At 45.1% G+C, this 15,887-nt stretch overlaps 1 protein-coding gene across 2 annotated transcripts; it reads left to right on the plus strand.

Moving 5' to 3' along the window:
* Positions 1–1,386: 1,386 nt before the first annotated feature.
* tfap2e (transcription factor AP-2 epsilon) lies at positions 1,387–13,126 on the plus strand. Of its 2 annotated transcripts, none has more exons than XM_056415516.1 (7): positions 1,387–1,474; positions 3,796–4,236; positions 6,202–6,256; positions 8,987–9,218; positions 10,797–10,915; positions 11,345–11,483; positions 12,143–13,126. In XM_056415516.1, the coding sequence occupies exons 1-7, from the start codon at positions 1,436–1,438 to the stop codon at positions 12,402–12,404; spliced, it is 1,287 nt and encodes a 428-aa protein (XP_056271491.1). In that variant the 5' UTR covers positions 1,387–1,435; the 3' UTR covers positions 12,405–13,126. The 2 variants fall into 2 exon arrangements, with proteins under 2 accessions (XP_056271491.1, XP_056271501.1); XM_056415526.1 differs by lacking the exon at positions 1,387–1,474 and adding an exon at positions 2,266–2,431.
* The last annotated feature ends 2,761 nt before the right edge of the window (positions 13,127–15,887 follow it).

Raw genomic sequence — 15,887 nt, forward strand, 5'->3', positions numbered from 1 at the left:
CATGCGTCTTTCTTTCTTCTGTTTTTGTGCGTTGAATATAATACATTCAACTATTTATTTTTAGGATTTATGTCTTTGTTAAGAACAAAATGGGCCGACAGAAGCAGTTAAAGACCAATTACCTCATCGCTGTGTGGGACTAAAATATAAATATACATTAGCCGGTCGTCCTTTAACTTGTGAGTCTTAAAGGTCTTTCAATGCCGACCATGAGCCCTATTGATAGTTTATTATATTTCTTACATGGCTTGTCATAGTCATGATCATTTAATATCTAAGCTGCGTAGCAATGCAGGAAATGCCCATATGCTTTTGCGTTCTTTTTGTGTATTGCTGTTTGGGGATTTTATCAATGCAACAACACAAATGTCGAAACTTGTTTTGGTTTTTAATTCTTAAGTAACTCAAGTCCATGTAGTAACTCTGATGCTCTCAAGTTTTTAAAAACCCATTTACACACAAATGTAATAAAGAGAATTCCTGTTAAATTCTGTCAAACTATAGGACTTCTCAGCTTTCCATGAACCGCCACAAGATGGCGCAGTGAGACTCGTTTGCATCTCATATTTCCTTGAAGTTCTCTCTACCTGCATCTCAGTATACAGGACTGTCTCAGAAAATTAGAATATTGTGATAAAGTTCTTTATTTTCTGTAATGCAATTAAAAAAATATTAAATATTAAAAGAATAAAAGGCTTGCAATATTTCAGTTGATTTGTAATGAATCCAGAATGCATGACATTTTTGTTTTTTTAATTGCATTACAGAAAATAAAGAACAATATTCTAATTTTCTGAGACAGTCCTGTATGTGTCTGTATATTTGCTTGTACACTTTTCTCTCTCCTAATTCTGCTATCTGGTTGAAACTCAGGAGACCAACTAGTTTGGTCCTTTAATGCTTTCACATCTTTTGGGGATGGAGGTTGAACTCATGACTGAGTATTCCAGCCAGGTATGAATCCCGTGCCTTCCTTAAAGGGCACCAAGAGTGACAAGTGACTCGTCTCAAGAAAACATTTAATATTGCTTGATATTTATTCTGCACATATTTGGAAGAACACATTATATTCTCAGTTTAGGATGTTTTAAGCTTTACGTGTACATGTAACGGGATGTTTCAGAGGAGGATAATCCCGTTGTGGTTCAGGGACATTTTGCTTTGTGAGTGTCTTTCTTGTTCCGGCACGGGCCATAAAAAAAAAAAATGTTGCTCCCCTCTGAGCGACTCCTGTCACCTCCCGCCCTCTTTCTCTTTCTCTTTGTACCCCCCCCCCCCCCTTCACCCACCCTTTCCCCACTATCCATCCATACAAACTCCTGCATCATCTCTCAAACTAACTCACTCCTCTCCGCAGCGCCAGCCCGTCTCTTCTCCATCCAGCGCGTCACATTAACCCCTCAGCTGCAGCGCGAGAGCCATCGGCACCAGCACCATGCTCTGGAAGTCCCGAACCAAGACCGACCTGCTGCAGGTAAAAGAAACACGGCAGAGGTTTCTGTTTATTGTTGTTTTTATTTGTGTTGTATCTCTTCGCAGTGTTAGGCCTGTTGATGTAGAATTCCACCATCGTTGCGCAAACAGGCTGCACATTGTGGGCCCGTTGGGTTGTTTTTAATATATTTATTCTATAAAGGGAAACTGAATCCAGAGAATTCACAGTCTTGGTGAAATTTTGGGAGGACAAAAATGCATTATTGATTAAAAACTCCAATATTTGGTGACTGGAAGGACCTGGACAGCCGTGCGTAAAAGCAAAGCAGCTGGACGGTAAAAGTGAGAGAATGTGAATTCTTATTGTTGTTATATATCATTTTTGTTAAGATTCTTCTTAAAATAAACATATGACAACTCCGATTATGTGATAATCCTTTGTCCGGTTACCTAAAATCCAGAATGGGTTTCGGTGCTATTTCTTGAAACGAAAAAAGAAAAAAAATAGCCCAATAAATGTAAAAAAGTGCGTTGTGTGTGTTTGAGTCCACGGAGGCTAATTGAATGAAAATATCCCTTTAAGAGAAGTGGACCCCGTCGACCCCTCCCCTCATTCTGCCGAGTGCGCGCAAAGCCTATAAGTAGTGCGCTGGTGAAGAGTCTGGAGGACTCCGTATGTGTTGTGCGCGCGTGTGGTGAGTGTGTGCATATCTGACAGCGGCTTTTCATCCGTGGTGTGCGTAAAGAGAGAGAGAGAGAGAGAGAGAGAGAGCGAGAGAGAGCGAGAGAGCGAGAGAGAGAGAGAGAGAGAGAGAGAGAGAGAGGGAAGGGAAGAAGTAAATAACGCCTTTGAATTTAATGGACCGGTGAAAACAGCCTGGATTACATCTCGCAGCATTTGGTGCCATCTTTCAGTCCTCGGACGCGTCCTGTTGAATATTACATTTGGGGTTTAGCCAAAGTGTTCCAGATGTTAATCCACACCTATTCGGCTATGGTGAGTTTAATAGAGACTTCGTGTCTAAAGCTTCTTCTTTCGTTTTGTTGTTGTTTCACTGTTGATGTTTCTGTTTATTACTAACTAATTTATTTTAGGTAATAGTTTATTTCCTGTGCCAAGTGTGGGACTGATCCTGAAAGATGCACAATGTGTTTTCACTTTAAAAAAACCTATTTAAAAAGCTCTGTTCGGGTAAATAAGGTCCTGAAGAAAAATAATTAGACCGTTAGGATTTAATCAATATTTTGCATTTTTCAGACAACTCTCATCTTGCAGAGTCCCCCGGCCCACGGAATTTTACATTTATTTGTGAACTACATTTTGGCTGACAATTAAAATAAATGTCTGCTACATGTGGCTTGCTCTTTACTGTCCCGGCGCGTCCGGATGAACCGATATCTGACACACAGTTTAGTGCCGCGGCGCCGCGCATCTGTCTGCGGAGACGGTCTTTGTCTGCGCAGTGTCACAGCGACTGAGGCCGGCTGACAGTGAACTGTCACCCCGCCGCACACGCTGTGACATGCCGGAACTCACCGCGTCTCTCCGGAGGAGCGTCATCAGCTACATAGCGGCCTCCGACGTGAACCGCGTTGGACCGAGAGGAGTGACCGCGCACCGTGATGGATGACATGTGTATGTGGGCGCTTTTAATCCGGCTGCCCGGCGCACATAATGGACATTGTTCCGTAACAGCATGCATCGATCCGACTGACCCCAAAAAAAGAAGGGGGGGAAAAAGAAAAATCCAATTTGACCCGGATGTGTGTGAGCAGCGATGCAATATGGGCTGTAGAGGACTCCACACGCCGGGGCTCAACTTGTAGAGTCAACTATAGAACAATCACATTTGCCGGAAATAAAGCCTCTTTCATCTGGGGGGGGGGGGGGGGGTCATAGTGGTTTTGTTGACACGATGACGGATTGTTTACAGGACCCCCCCCCCCCCACACACACACACACACGCCATCCCGGAGCAACGCGTTGTTGTGCATTACCTGTCCTTTGTGCAGCTTCTTGGTGGCCGTGACCTTTCTGACACTGTTCCGCATGCGATGCGGAGGGCGTCTTCTGCCACTGCGCATCACTTCAAGCGCCGCCGCTGCTGTTTCCAGCCATCTAGTACAAATATAGACACACTTATTTACGGGTTACAGCTGTTTTGTGTTGAAATGTTGCTCTTTTTTTTTTTTTTGCGTTTACGACAGAAAAAAAACACACATTTTACGCAGCTCATCACTTTTTGGGATTGGAAATTTAGTGTTAACCAAATGGGCACCTTTGGGAGTTTAATGAGGAAGACTTTGAGCTGCTGCTGTGAAGCAAACTTTAATTTGTTTTCCTTTTCTAATTGTCCACAGGACCGCGCAGACGGACTAAGCGGCTCCTCGCAGAGCGGCCGCCTCTCGCAGCTCTCCTCCCTGAACCAGGCCGCCTACTCCTCGGCTCCCCCGCTCTGCCACACTCCGGCCTCTGACTTCCAGCCTCCGTACTTCCCTCCCCCTTACCCCCAGTCCTCCCTGCCATACTCCCAGAACCAGGACTCATATTCCCACCTGTCAGACCCTTACACTTCCATCAACTCCATCCATCAGCATCAGCAAGTGGCATGGCACTCGCAAAGGTCGCGCTCCGACGACGGGGGACTCCTTTCACAGTCTCAACGGGCTCTGAGCCTCGACCCCCGGCGGGAGTATGCAGCTGTCCCGCGGCTGCTGCACGGACTCGGAGAAGGCGCCGCCGCTCTCGGGGACGGTCCTCTCGGGATGCACATGGGGCACCACGGCCTGGACGATCTGCAGGTGACTTTTTAAATTGTACTCGTTTGGATTCTCCATCCTCTGGTTGCGTTGGCGCTGCGCACCGTGCGTAAAAGTCCCAAATCAGTGCGCACGTACTCTTTGTGAACGAAATCCCCACGGTGTGCCTCTTATATACTTTATTTTATTTTTTATTCTGATGCCGTTAATAATATTATACATATACTTAAAATATAATGAAACAAATTAATTTCCTTTCAACGACAATTCATTAAAAAAATAGCTTGCATTAATCAAATTGATTGAACAAATACTACAATTAATCATTTTCATTCATTTGGAATGTTTAATTTGTTATTTATCTTTTATTAAAAAAATAAAATATATAACTCCTGCAGACACTCAAGCTTATTTCACATTTTCCCACAAAAGAAAAGAAAATCCCACGAGCAGTTGTTGGTGTTTGATATAAAAATAAATAGCAAACCACAGACAAAAAACTGAAATAAAGTGAAATAAACAACAATATCAGGTTTGTTATTTCTCCCACATTCGTTTATAAATGAATAAATAAAACTATATTAGATCAGCGTCCTCCATTTTGTGATGTGTGAATTGTAGATGGCCTGTTTTACTTTCTTTCTTATTTTCATATGATTTGTCATTTAAAGAGTTTTTTTTAGACACATATCCGTTTCAAATCTATCTATAAATATCCACTGAAGTTGACCTTAATAATTATTATAGTAGATATTGACGTACAGGGAGAATGTGAAGATGTATATGCAGCCTTTATGACAAAAAAAGTGTAATATTTGTCTGAGATTTTCCTCACAATCATCCGTCCTAATATTACTCCGTTTATTCATGACCCGACGTGTCGCACAAAGACAAAGTCATTCTGCCTTCTGCAGGTTTTTTTTGTGTGTTTTTTTTTTGGGGAGGAGGGAGAAGAATAGTTGCTATGGTTCACGGAGCAGTCCGCTCCCCTGCAGCAGGTGCAGCTGCAGACGCTGTTTGTTGCCTCCTCGCAGAAGAAAAAGAAGAAGAAGAAAAAACACACACCCCGAGACCAATTGATGAGCACGGTCATTAATAGAAAAGCAGCGCCGCGCAGCAGAGGAGTCAACCCGGGCGTGTTGCTGTTAAACGCTCCCCACTTGACAAGGACCTTTATTTGATTAATGGATTATATCCTTCGTGTTTGAGTCCTCTTATAAATCCACCACAAAAGGAAAACACCCGAGCATCGCCCTGCGAGACGGTTTCATCCTCATGAGAAAGATCAAATAATCCGCCGAGACTTTTAAAATGTATTATTTTCAATATGTGGAACGAAGTGGCTGCTTTTCATAATGATTCAATCATTTATTTATTTTGTATTTATTTTATTTTTCGGCAATAGTGAAAGAAATATAAAATGTTTTTTTTAAAGTAATCTTAAAATGTTGGAAATTATTAAATTTCTCAGCAAAAAAATATAATATAACAACCAAACTGCTCTTTAGTTATTTAAAATTGTCACAGTATTTATTTCCTTACATTGTATTTTTTTTAAATAATTGTAAATAAGTTGAAGAGGCAACTTTTTTTTAGCCCCCCTCCCCAAAAAAATTTCAACCAAACAGTGAACTCATAAATGACATAAAATATATGTGTTTATGATTCCACACATTTTAAAAACAGTGCAATCTTTTGGTTTCAAATACAAATGAACTGTTTAAAACCAGCCGTCATAACTTGCATGATGTCTCCTGCTTTTCATTCTGCACAGAGAAACAGATTCAACCAATAAGAGAAGCACATTTCATTATTGGATATGGATAGTTGTTCATATGCTGCAGGGGAAACTAGAACACTGGACCGTCCATCTTGCTTTGGCCTGAGAGAGAAAAGCTCTGTGTGTGTGCATATAACTGTGTGTATATATAGAAGTGTGTGTGTGTGTGTGTGTTGGCTGTGAGGCCGGTGGATAAATGATAGTGACTGTCTGTCTGTCTGACACAGGGAATGGAGGAAGGATCAGCCCTGGGCATCCTCGACCACTCTGTCATTAAAAAAGGTAAGAGGTGGGAGAGAGCTCTGCGTGTGCGTGCGTGTGTGTGTGTGTGTGTGTGTGTGTGTGTGTGTGGTGGTGTGTGGCAGAGAGAAGCAAAAGATTGAGTGTGTGTGTGCACATTTGTGTCTAAGTGCACCTATATATAATTGTGCTATACATGCTGAAGGGGGTTTTGTGTTTAGGGGCACTCCAACACCAGTCTCTCGCTCGCTCACACACACACACACACACACACACACACACACACACACACACTATAAATAATTCTGTTTTGCTATTTCATTTGAAGTCAAGAAGTCCTCTAATACTCAGCTGCAGACTTCACCCCAAAGGCACACATTCTTAATGAACTGTTCATGGTCATATGAGAGAGAAAGAGAGAGAGGGGGAGAGAGAGAGGGAGAAAAGAGAGAGGGATTAGAGTGAAAAAGAGAGGAGAAGTGGGGCAAAGAAGAAAAGGGAGGGGAACATGATAAAAGAGGAGTTGTGGGGGAATTTGCAGAGTGTGATCAGTGTGATATCAGCGGCTCCGAGTCGCAGACACACAGGGGCACGATTAGAAAACTCAAGTTGGATTTGTCGCTGGCGAAGTGAGATGCTCGGAGAAAGAAGAAGAAGAAGAAAAAAACCTTGACATGATAGACGGGCCTGTAGGGTGTAGTGCTGCAGCAAAAAAAATGAAGATATATATATATATATATATATATATATAGGGGAGAGAAGGAGAGAGACAGATGACACCCAAATGGCTCACATTCAAAATAACACCGAACATACATTGTGGGTGCTTTTGCATTTTAGAGAATTTCCTCTCATATTCCAAATGTACTTTGGCCTCCCATATATATATATATATATATATATATATATATATATATATATATGTATATATATATGTATATATATATAATATATGTATGTATATATATATATATATATTCCAAACGCCCAAACCCCATCACCGGCCTTCATCTCTTCGTGCCACGAAGTTTCCACACAGAATCCAGGATCATTCCCCAAATCAAGTCCCCCGAAGAAGAGGAGCGGCCTCCCACTGCAGTGATGAGATGAAGTGACAGGGACTCCACTTGTTTGCCAAAACGCTTCGAATTGATCAATTACCACGGCGACGCTCTCTCGGCAAGCACTTACAGCCGATAGCAGAGGGAACCCAAAGCCCTCATGAATACGGAAAGCCAACGGGGAGACGGGAACGATGCGGAATATAGGAGGGAAAAAAGAGAGGGGGAAGATGAAGAGTGGGAGGCACAAGAAAGAGTCAAAGATGATAAGAGAAAGAGAGGGAGTGAGAGAGAGAGAGAGGAAACCATCAGGACTGAAGAGAAGGGAAAGCTGAAAGAGAGAGAGAGAGGGGGGGGGGGGTAGATGTATATAGGCACATGTTGCATTTCCTTGTAAACACCGATAAGGACTTCACAGTTCCCCCAAATTAAAAGAGACACGCATACTGTAATAAAAGAATAGAACTATAGGAGATATATATTCTTTCTTATCCTATAACCTTCCTTTTCTAGTCGTCCTGATAGTTGAAATAGGTTGACCAGATTTACGCCCCAAAAAAACCCAATATGGAGCCGATTGGGATGTTGTTGTTCGGGAAAAAGAAAAATCCCAACGACTTGAAGAGATGTCACGGCAACTCCAGACAACCCTTCACATAAGGACTATTTCCTCTGTGCCCACGGGGAAAGATGGTGAATCGTAGACCTTTAAGACCATGCCCCCCCCCCCCCCCCCTTAAAACAATGAGCTCTACCTTTGTGTCCATGTAGATCCACAAAACACACAAAGGAGGCGATTCCTTTCAATCCTCTCAATTCAGAGGATTTCTGCCCACACAACTGCACATTTAGAGGGATTTTAGGGGGGGGGGGGTTTAAGACTTTAGGACTCCGGAGCTAATTTCATCGACACCAATTAGCGGAGGAGAAAGAAAGGCCTCGTCAAGTCAAGGAGACGCCAACTTCCCAAGCCTTAAACCCCGAAAGTGGTTGGCTTTGATGCCCTCCTCCTCCTCCTCCTCCTCCTCCATCTCTATCTCCTCCTCCATCTCCATCTCCATCTCCTCCTCTTCATCCTCCATCTCTATCTCCATCTCCTCCTCCATCTCCAGCTACATCTCCTCCTCTTCATCCTCCATCTCTATCTCCATCTCCATCTCCTCCTCCATCTCCATCTCCTCCTCCTCCTCTATCTCCATCTCCTCCTCCATCTCCTCCTCTTCCTCATCCTCTTCATCCTCCATCTCTATCTCCATCTCCTCCTCCATCTCCTCCTCATCCTCCATCACCATCTCCATCTCCTCCTCCTCTATCTCCATCTCCTCCTCCTCCTCCATCTCCATCTCCTCCTCCTCCTCCATCTCCTCCTCCTCCTCCTCCTCCTCCTCCTCCTCCTCCTCCATCCCCTATTCCCAAAACAAGGCACACTCACAGTAAAAGTTCCTCCCGGTGTGAAGCTGAGCCCTCGGAGGTGTGAAGCTTTACGTGAGACCACCTGCAGTTGGAAGCGGCGCTCCAGAATTAGAGCTGTCGACCCGGGGGGAGAACGCTACACTGAATAGATTCATCGGGAACGTTCAGGCGACATCGCGACCCGCAGAAGGCGCGTCGTGTTTTCAGACTGCGGATCTTTGTTCACGGTGTTTTTGTGTTTCCAAACCTCCCTCACCTCTCCTCTCCGCCTCCCTCTCTCCACCCCCCCCCCCCTCAGTCCCCATCCCGTCCAAGCTCAACGGCTCGTCCCTGTCCATCCTGTGCCTCGGTAAGGACGGCCTGGGCATGGGCACCGTGTCCAACCCGGCCGAGGTGTTCTGTTCGGTGCCGGGTCGCCTCTCGCTGCTCAGCTCCACCTCCAAGTACAAGGTGACGGTGGGGGAGGTGCAGCGGCGCCTGTCCCCGCCCGAGTGCCTCAACGCCTCGCTGCTGGGCGGAGTCCTCCGCAGGTGAGAGGGCGTGGTTTTAGATTTGTATGTTTTTTATAGTGATGGGGGTTAAATTATGACTCCTTCAAGCCTAAAATATTCATAATTCTCAACCTTACATCTTTGCTTTTATTCTGGAGAGTTTCACCTCATTAAAGTTCAAATGCAACAGTTTGAGAGTGTAAAGTGGCAGGTGGTAGACGTATGAAACATAACCATCAACCCATGTCTTACATAACGGAGTTCGCATGGTAACAGCACATTTTATTATTTGGTGGAGGCAACATTTGTGATTTTGGGCCCTCCAGAATAAATGTAATGTAATTGAATAACTGTGGCTGAACATGTGGGTCTTGAATGCATTTTACTGACACATAAATAACACCAGGGGTACATCTCCAGGGACAGTTACGCAACAGTGTTCACGAAGGTAAAGAGGAAAGGAAAAGATGAATCCGTAAAGTCGTGTCGCCTCGAGAAAATAAATACACTCAACACAAGCGAGGCCTTTCCTAGTGTCACCGAACTACACCAGGACCAACCGTCAGAGGACCTTTGGCCCTCCGCCAGCCTTCACATTATATTTAAAGTTGACTCTTTGTGGCACAACACCGGACCGCCTGCTGGATTCAGTGGAAACGAAGCTTTCAGGAGGTCAACAGAGTTCAGGGAAAGATTTGAAAGCTCAAGAATCAGCATTTATTACAAAAAATATAACAAATCTGTCTATAAATACGACGACGCAGACTACTTCCTCGTATTAAACTTGTGAGTTTGTTGTCTCTGTTGTCTCTGTTTTAAAAAATAAAAATAAAGCCCTCTATGCCATCTTCTCGAAGCCTTTCAGAATAAGAGCGCTTTGACTCGACACTAAGGGGCCAGAGCCGAGGACTCCAAACGGGTCATGGGACTAAATCACAAGAGAGGCAATGTGGTCTCATGAAGCGCCGCCTCGGGGCGAGAAGACGACTTCACGGCCCGGCCGGAATGCTTCAAGAGGACGAGATTAAAAGATCTAAATGTCGTGAATGTGGAGACGCTGCTCGTCTGAGAGGAGCAGCGACCCCACGGTGTTACGTCACCTGTCCATTTGACGTGTGCTCGAGTTTATATAAAGTAGTACGAATTAGCTCCGCCTCAACCAACAACTACAGTAAAGTGCTGCTTCACAATATGATATAATCCATATAACAATATCGCTCTCAGAGGCGTTTTAGACACAATAAATGCTTTTAAATGCTGTGAGATTTTTTAATACAGGACCTATTCTGCTACTTTGACTCAAGTCAACCATTTGCCTGTGATGTAAATACCCACAAATATGTCTGTACTCATATCCGGTGAAATGTCTTAAAATGTAAATATTCAAGAAAGGAGCGAGAACGGGCGAAGGAAAGGAAGTAAGGCGACGACTAAAAAGCGTGAAAGAAACACAAGACACTATCAGTGTTGACAGGAAACATACTGTCGGGAGATTTCAGCCTCACATGCGCTTACATAAACGCACAGGCACGCACACACACACACACACACGCACACACAGACACACACACACGAGGACCATCTCCTAAAAAACTGCTCTCTCTGTCTCTCCCTCAGGGCGAAGTCAAAGAATGGTGGCCGCTGTCTGAGAGAGCGTCTGGAGAAGATTGGCCTCAACCTGCCCGCCGGGCGACGCAAGGCAGCCAACGTCACTCTGCTAACATCTCTAGTGGAGGGTAGGGAGAACACACACACACACACACACACACACACACACACACACACACACACAGTGACCTGCATACATCCTGACAGATAGACACATATTCACATAGAAATCTCCTCGCATGAGCAAGCGTGAATAAACAAGTCAAAGCACAGGGGTGGGGGGTGGGGTCGGAGGGAGGGAGTGGGTGCATTTGAAGAAAAGAAAAAGGCTGCTTCTCAAAAAAGCCAAAGAGCGGTGAACTGTTTTGAGTGGTGAAAGTGAGAAGGGTTTGTCCCCCTGACCCGAGCCGACCCGACCCGGCCGCTAAGAAGCGTACATGTGGATCATTATCCGACACGACATCTAATCTGAAGGACGACCCCCCCTCTTTGTACTAGTCTGGACTCTCCTCTAACTGACACACACCCTCCTCCTCCTCCTCCTCCTCCTCCTCCAGGTGAGGCCGTCCACCTGGCGCGGGACTTCGGCTACGTGTGTGAGACGGAGTTTCCCGCCAGAGCCACGGCTGAGTACCTGTGCCGGCAGAGCGAGCCGGACCAGCTCCCGACGCGGCGCAGCATGCTGCTGGCCACCAAGTGAGTGACGCCCCCCTCCCCTCCCCCCTCCCCCGCTGCACACTGACAAGGGGGGGGGGGCGTGGAGACTGAAACAGGTGCTGTTCAGCTGCATTGTGGGAAGGTTGTAACCGCACCGGGGAGGAGAGGTCAGGAGATGTTGACCTCTGCTGCTTCTCTTGTGGGTTGTGAAAAGTGCAATACTCAATTGCTGGAGTTTTTTTTAGGAGTTTAAGTTTAGTGCCAGACATCTGAATGACCACGCACATCACGTGTGTGTGTGTGGTTCATTTAAATGCTTCTGTTATATCAAGTTCTTTCATAAATAACAAGCTGAATCAGTATGAGATATAATAAAGTTGTGTGTGAACAAACAGTAGCTGGGAACACGCGTGTGCTATACTTTGTTTTGTTTAGCAGCAAAACAACAACAACAACAACAACAACCTACAGTCCGATCCGCCCACGATCCCAAACACGACGTTTTAATATAAGAATAATAATAGATTTTAAAACTCTATATGCACTTGAGTATTCTCCCAGGTGTGCGGGGGGAAAAAGGCAAAAACAAAGGCAATAAAAAAGGACCCTCGATGGACTCGAGTGTATGAATCATGTCCTGTGTGCTGCGTCTCGACACCAGACTGACGCCTCTCCTCTCCCCCCGTCCTTCCCCTCAGGGAGGTCTGCAAGGAGTTCGTGGACATGATGTCCCAGGACCGCTCCCCGCTGGGCGGCAGTCGGCCCACCCCCTGCCTGGAGCCCGGCGTCCAGGGGAGCCTCACCCACTTCAGCATGCTCACCCACGGCTTCGGCATGCCCGCCATCTGCGCCGCGCTCTCCGCCTTCCAGAGCTACCTGATGGAGGCCGTCAAAATGCTGGACAAGGGAGAGGGCGGGGGGAAGAGCCACCACGACAAGGAGATGAAGCACCGCAAATAGAAGAGGGGGGAAGAGGGTACGGACAGTCGGATGAGAGGCGAAGAAGGAAAAAGGAGGAGTGACTTTCACCTTCGCCCTCAGGACAAAAACGTAGACTTTTTTACCTCCCGGATACCTCTGAGGCCGCTCCCATCGAGGAGGAGGGAGGGGGCGTGATGATATCTGTCCTGTAATGTGTGTCCGCAGCCGCCTCCCTGAACATGGACCTCTCTCCTCAGTAGCTGGTCTGTGTCACGATGACTTCCCACACGTGGCTGTATTTATTTATTTATCCCCTCCCCCTCTTTTGTTTTCTTTATTATTTTTGGTAAACATGTCAAACTGTGTTTTAGAAACCCCTGCCACACACACACACACACTCATCTGGGAAGTGTCGTGAAGCCATATCGGAGACGACGTCCTGCTCATTGCTCCTCTCGAACTTTGGGAGAATTTTAACTCCGCCTGATTGGACGCGCGCAGCCTCCATGTGTAGTTCTTCCCAGTGGGTGCTCATGGGAAATTGAGTTCTCGAAACAGGGGGGGGGGGGTAAGGAGGAGACAAAGGCAGCTAAAGGAGAATTTAGTTTTCTTTTATTTTGAAGTACTGCGTGTTGGTAACTTAAGGAAATAACACAACTCATTTTATACTTTCTGTGTATGTTTATTATTAATGTTATTACTGTTGTTATTATTATTGTATTCCGGCATAAATGTAATATATTATTAAAGAATTAACTGATCGCTTTAGTTTCGCGGCTGTTTTCATCTTTTCATCAGAACCATAAACAAAGTAATGGTATAAACTACCTCTTCCCACCACGATGTGCTTTTATTGTGCTCTCGTTCTCACGCTTCCTCTTTCCATTTGTCGCAATAATTATATTTTGTATTGATCCCCGTCGGCCTGAGTCTGTTGTGACTTCAACGGAAGGTCACAGCGAGGGCTGCAGCGAACACTTCATTTAGTTATTGATTGACGTGTTGATTTTTTTATTTTTTAGGTCAATTGTTTTGTCTATAAAATGACTTAAAATAGAGAAAAATGTCATTTCATTTTCAGGAATGGCTCTTTTGGGTCCAGACTGAAATATCTCTACTATCACACGGATGTTGGGGACCATGAGACGTTCATGTTCCCCAGAGGCGCCATCAGCAGGTCAACGTGCTCCTCAGATGACGCGCACTAAGAACTTATGTTCCCTCGACTGTCACCAGGAACTGGATTGATTGTGGCTCTGAGAGAAATGTCTCCTCCAGATCGCCATGAAATCTGGTCCAGGCACCCCCTTATTATAATACGTTTTAATCTGGTGCCAACATGAGGTCAAATGTCTAATACTTTGATTTATAACCAAAAGAACTGTAGCCGCACTTTGTGTTTGCTGCTAACGAGTGATTGTTAGCATGTTGGCTCGTTGACGTTAGCATGCAGCTCGACGCCTCGCGGAGTTTAAGTTTAGTGCCAGACGTCTGAATGACCGGATCCACGCACATCACGTTGTATGAGCGTGTGTGGTTCATTTAAATGCTTCTGTGATCTCAAGTTATTTCATAAATAACAAGCTGAACCGGTTTCGAGACTGTGAGCATGTCGGCGCGTTAGCATGTAAGCTAGCTCGACGCCTCGCGGAGCAGCTAGCATGTAAAATCTTCCATCTCGCCGCTTGATAAACGACCGAAACTATTAATCGGACGTCAAAACGTTGTTGACGAACGTTTCCTCAACGACGAACCAGCAAACGGTTTTAGCGTAGCGTAGCGGCTTGCGAACACAAGAGTGTGAATCGGTGGTCACGCATCTTGCGTCGCGCTCGGGACAATTTGTTTTCTTCGTGCGCCCCGAGAGGCAACACAAACTAAACAAAAACAACAACTAAAAAGAAGTCAGGGCCCTTTTATTCGCGAAGAGCTCCAACTAGAGGCCCCGATGAGCGGCGGCGGCGCAGCAGCCCTGAACGCTTCACCTGGGAGAGCGGAGGCAGCGGAGAGCCCCAGCGCCCACACACACACACACACTCACACCCCCCTCAACCCATCTGTTCCACATGTCTCCCACTACCACCACAGACCTTCACTTTATTTAACCGGGACGAGCTACTCGACACGATCACTGCTTCCCAGGGAGCGACACGCACATGCATCGCCTGCTTGTTGCCTCTCAGACATCACTCACCTCTACCTGCCTTGTGTCTCTCTCTCCTCCCATCTCATTACCCTCCTGTGTCAAACCCCCCCCCCCCTCCCATCCCTTCATCTCCCGCTCTGTAACCTAACTCCCCCCCCCCCCCATCTGACACTCAGCGGGCCGCTCTCCATCTCTCCCCGTGCCTGCAGGCAAAACATATGCTGCTCTTCCCGTCAGATTCCAGTGTGTTTGAGAGAGAGGAGGGATTGTTTAATGTTTATTAATCACCTGTCTGTGGTGGAGACGGTGACACACACACACACACACACACACACACACACACACACACACACACACACACACACACACACACACACACACACACACACACACACACACACACACACACACACACACACACACACACACACACACTGTAACACTCGCTGTATAGTCAGAATTTATTTCAGCCACGACTTCTAATGCAAATCATTGACATTGCTGTGTGTGTGTGTCCCATATAGATTGTTCTACAGGCCCGTTGTTCCATCAAGGCCAACAACGGTAACAAAAATACATTTTAAATCCAGTGTTGAAACGCTGCACACGGTCTTCAGCATCGAGACGTTGTTGTGCATTTGATGCCCGATAAAAGACTTCAATTAAAGAGTTGCATTTTTTCTCCATAAATCTTCCCTGAATCATGTAGGGGTTCAATACCTATATTAGAATTATTTATTTTTCATATGAACCAGGTCAATATTTAGAAGCAGATATTAAATGTTTTTTCTTTGACACGACTGCACCCGGGTTGTGTATTTAAATTCCTCGAGCAGCCTGATGACGGAGACATGACACGGTTAAATGAAATGTGGCGTTCAGGACTTCGCACGCTTTGTTTTTCTACTCGAGTTGTTCTGTTTTCTTCAGAGCAAACGGTCTGCGAGGGCAATAGAGTAACTGTGGGCCGTTATGCAAATGATAAATAAATGAGAAAGAATATATATGTACAGGACTGTCTCAGAAAATTAGAATATTGTGATAAAGTTCTTTATTTTCTGTAATGCAATTAAAAAAACAAAAATGTCATGCATTCTGGATTCATTACAAATCAACTGAAATATTGCAAGCCTTTTATTCTTTTAATATTGCTGATTATGGCTTACAGCTTAAGAAAACTCAAATATCCTATTTCTAAATATTAGAATATCATGAAAAAGTATACTAGTAGGGTATTAAACAAATCACTTGAATCGTCTAATTAACTCGAAACACCTGGGAACACATTTTCAAATGTTTGATTTTGTTTTGCTGTTATAAATCTTTTTTTTTACTTGGTCTGAGGAAATATTCAAATTTTATGAGATAGGATTTTA

The sequence above is a fragment of the Pseudoliparis swirei genome, chromosome 1, assembly GCF_029220125.1.
Source record: "Pseudoliparis swirei isolate HS2019 ecotype Mariana Trench chromosome 1, NWPU_hadal_v1, whole genome shotgun sequence".
Taxonomy (NCBI): domain Eukaryota; kingdom Metazoa; phylum Chordata; class Actinopteri; order Perciformes; family Liparidae; genus Pseudoliparis; species Pseudoliparis swirei.